The following is a 4,332-nucleotide window of genomic DNA, read 5'->3' as shown; positions in this document are numbered from 1 at the left end:
TATTCTGATTGAATGAGTTACAGGAAACTTTACAGAGGATATGCTTAAGCAATTTTAAAATCATGCAGGATTTTGCCAGTAAATATGTGAGAGATTAATGAAGGTGATTAGGGAGAATATTAAAGGTAAAGAGGGAATAGCGCACACATACAAAATCGTCTGTTCACAGACAGCAAATAGCATGAGTGTTGTAGAGGGTGGATGTGGAGACGTGATAGAGGTGAGGCTAGTCTGTTATGCAGAAGGTCTGAGAGGACGTCAAATGGGGGTGGGATATTCTGTTGGTAGTAGAAAATCATTAAAGGATTTTAAGCAGGAGAGCAACGCTATTGATTGTATTTATCAGTGAAGGCAGGTTAGAGGCTTTGGTGAAAACAAAATTGAATTTAGGGGGCTTGCTGCAATAATTTAGGTGAAAATGTTGAGTCCTTGAACCAAGACAATGTGTTTACAAAGGAAGGTACAGGTTGGGGAAAGTTTGAAAAAGTTTAAATCTAGAAGATTTAAGATGGTTGGATCTGGAGAAGCAGTAGGAAAGATTTTAGTATGGCTGCCAGGTTTCTGATTCGAATACCCAAAAGGGTTGCGGTGGGCCAGGATAAGGACTCTCTGAGGAAGAACACAGAGATGTGCTGTCGGGACAACCAACGTGTCTAAGACCCAGTGTGGAGAGAAACTATAGTGATTTCGTGTAGGAGCCACCACCACATACTATTTTACTGAGAGAATGTGTAGTGGGAAGAGAAAAAACCATCCTAGGAATGGCAGGCAGTTAGGGAGTAAGAGGACACAGGGCACTGTATGCTCTGGGATACTAAAGGATATCGCCAATCGAGTTAACCATAGTTTTCTCTTTCAGGAATGGTAGTGCTATTGGCCTCCCGGTTCCACCTATCACAGCCTTAATCACCCCAGGTCCTGTTCGTCATTGCCAAATTCCTGACTTGCCTATGGATGGGAGCCTACTCTTTGAATTTCTTTTTTTCATCTACCTGCTGGTTGCCCTGTTCATTCAGTACATCAATATCTATAAGACAGTGTGGTGGTATCCTTACAACCATCCTGCTTCCTGTACTTCATTGGTAAGTTCCAGTCATCCTGTAAGTTCTTAGTCAAGGAACTAATGTTACTTAGTCAAGAAACTAATTGAAAAGTCTTTGTGTAGAAATTACTTTGGGTAAAAGTGTTTCTACCAAACCATAGCTTATTTCCAAGATCTAATGTCATGATACGATAGTTAAAGGATAAATATCTGACTTTGGTTCATAAGCAGAGGAAGTGAAAATACTGAAGGCATTTATATCATTTATTATAATGATACCACAGAAAGGATTTGATATTTAACTTTCTGAATAATACCATGTTAAACTTATTGAAAATCTAAATGGTCACATTCTAGCAATTCTATCCTCATACTGGCGTATTAGTACAATAGCAGCTTCTATAACAAATCCCTAATCTTCCCCCGTTCCCCGCCCCAATTTGTTAATACTTCAAACAGATACGATGAGGCACTTGCCCTTTTGACAGGAGCAGTATTTTTTTCATGAGCTCATTCAAGGACTTAGACTGCTGGAGGTTCTGTCATCTTCTACCATGTTGTGGCTTACAAGGTGACTGAGGTTCATCTTCTACCATGTGGTGGCTTACAGGGTGGCTGAGGTCCATAGTTAGAAAGTATGAAGGACTTATTTTAAAGGAGAGCTTCTTAAAGGGCCCGACTAAAATCACGTCCCTACGTGTCCACTCTTAACTGCAGGGAAATTTGGGAAATGTAGTTAAACTGAGTATCCAGTGGGAGGAAAAAAATACAGACTTTGGGGCAAGGTGACAGTCTTGGACCTAAGGAGGGAGGGAATTTAATTTGTCCCAGCTGATGTATCATGCCATTTTCCAAATTGAATGGTTTTGTTAGTATCACTTATGATTGGATTTTCTGACTTAAGCTTTAAAAGGAAAGTGTTTTCATATTAAAGAAGACTAGGAGTCAGTACTTGCATTGCAGTCTTTCCAGACTCCGGCTTCTTTGGGCCTCACTCCCCATCCCACTGTGCGATTTCCATTTCCTGACCGCCTCCTTGACCAGAGTGCCTGCTGAAGCATCAGTCATGCTCCAGACAGCAGGGCAGAGGGGAAGGATACAGCAGACACTGGTCTTATCCCGGTCCGCTCTGTAAGACGCCTTGCTGAAGTCCCATGTCACACTTTCACGTACATGACCATGGCCATGGCCAGAGCTTTGCCCAGGGCCTCCTCAAGCTGTCAATAAGGATGGCTGGGAAAGGTCTTCCTGGGCGGGGTGCATTGTTACCCTGAATAAAATTGGGATTCTATTTACCCCACCTAAAAAGAAATTGAATCAGGAACTAGCTCTCTCTGTACTGTACCTCCACCCTCTTTATATAATTACTTAGGCTCACAATCATAATCTTGATGGAGAGCCTCTTGATAATTGGGTAAACAAAATAGTGGGAGGGATAGGTATGCAGATTTGGACGTGGTAGAATTTGTTGTAGAAAAAAGGGGAAAAAAAATAATAAAAATTAAAAAAAAAGAAAAAAGGAAATTGCTGTCCTGGGTACTTTATGTATGTGTTAGGACTCATAAGAACGTAGGAAATTTCCCTGACCTGGTCATGTGCATGAAAACCTGCAAAGGAGCATGGGAAGGAAATGAAAACATTTGTTAATGGCCTTTGTTTTGTTTTTCTCAATTAACTTTATTTTTTGTTTTCAAACTTTTTAGTATGAATTCATTGGAGGTTTTAAATTTCTTTAAAAAAAAACATTTTATTGACATAATTCACATATCATAGAAGTCAGTGGTTCAAATGCATCAAAAAGTGTTGTGCAATCATTACTACATGTTTTATTTTATTTAACAGTTTTTGTTTTTTTCTTGCTTGGTATATTTTAATTTGTTCTTCGTCTATTTAACAGTTTTATAGGCATATAATTCACATATCACACAATTGGATAGTTCAGTCATATTGAAAAGGTATATAATAATCACCACAATCCATTTTAGAACATTTTCTTCTCTCTTGTACTCATTGTTAGTAGCTTCCTATTTACCCTCACCTCCTCTTGCTATATATACCCACAAGAAACCACTAATCTGGTTATTGTCTATAGAGATTTACCTACCCTGAATTACATCTACTGAAAACCATATAAAACAAACGAAAGCTAAAAATAATTACAAAGTAAAACAAAAGCCAGTCAAAAGGAGCAGAAACTGAAAAAGTAAAACAAATTTAAAATTGGTCAAAAAGGAGATCAACTAATAAAATGGCATTTTAACCTAACGACATCTGTTTATGATTTTTAAAATACATATTGGTTTGTGGTGCCCACTTGCATTCTCCTCTTTGTTTTCTTTTCTTCTCATCTTTGTTTTAAAAGGAGCAGAATACTTAGAGAAGATACACTTTTTTTCTTCTTTTTTTCCGATACTCTTTTTTTTTTTTCAGCCAAAGTGGTGTTTAGTTATAAGGTCCTCCAGCGTCAGTTTCCATTCAAGATTAGAAGAGTATCTCAGGGTGGTAGCCTCCAGGAGTGTTCCAGTCTCAACCAGTCTGGTCTGTTTTGTTGTTGTTGAACTTGAATTCTCTTCCATAGATTCCTCCCATTCTGTCAGAGTCTTATCTGCTGTAACCCTGATTAGAATCATCAGTAGTGGTAACCGGCACCATCTAGTTCTTTTGGTCTTGGGGTAAATGTGGCTTTAAATTTTTTTTTTTTTTTATCTCGTGGTTGTTCCTACAGTTAACTATTAAGAATTTTCTTCTCAAAAAAAAAAAGAATTTTCTTTTCATATTGACCATGTACCTACTTAATAACTGTAAAGAAAATTTCATTTTCTGTATTAAACATTTTAATAAGTGTCAAATTTTAGGCTTTTTTAAAAAATGGCCTTTCTACCTGGACTTATAAGATGGTTAAATAGAAAAACTATACTCCTTCAGTCTTCTTTGGCCATCGTGTTGTGAAATGAAAAGGTTGGACTGGATGTTCATTAAGACTTCTTCCAGCGATAGGACTCCCTAAGGTACCTTACCTCACTATCTTAACACTAACAATGGCAGCACTTGTTAAAATATTTATTATGTACCTTACAAGTATTGCCCCATTCATTCTTTATAAAAGCAAATAGGTACTACTATATGTCTCCTAATTTGTAAATGACAAATGTGGAACCTGAAAATTAGGAAACTGGCTCAAGACTTGAATCCAGACCTGTCCATCGTACTTTCCTTCCTCTGTTTACCTTAGTTGTACTCCACAAGTACATGCTAAATAGGTCATTAGAAAATTTCTTCTTTGATTGACA

The 4,332-nt window shown here is 37.7% G+C and overlaps 1 protein-coding gene across 1 annotated transcript in view; it reads left to right on the top strand.

Moving 5' to 3' along the window:
* Positions 1-4,332, top strand: part of TMEM39A (transmembrane protein 39A) — a 40,403-nt gene that overhangs the window by 12,162 nt on the left and 23,909 nt on the right. The window contains exon 3 of the mRNA XM_004706416.3: positions 860-1,082. Within this exon, the coding sequence (XP_004706473.1) occupies positions 860-1,082 (223 nt within the window). The remainder of the gene's footprint in view (positions 1-859; positions 1,083-4,332) is intronic.

Source organism: Echinops telfairi, unplaced genomic scaffold, assembly GCF_000313985.2.
Source record: "Echinops telfairi isolate 266 unplaced genomic scaffold, ASM31398v2 ScPeMD7_6;HRSCAF=24_0, whole genome shotgun sequence".
Classification (NCBI taxonomy): domain Eukaryota; kingdom Metazoa; phylum Chordata; class Mammalia; order Afrosoricida; family Tenrecidae; genus Echinops; species Echinops telfairi.
The sequence above is the reverse complement of the archived record's forward strand: the minus strand, read 5'-3'. Positions and strand labels throughout refer to the sequence as shown.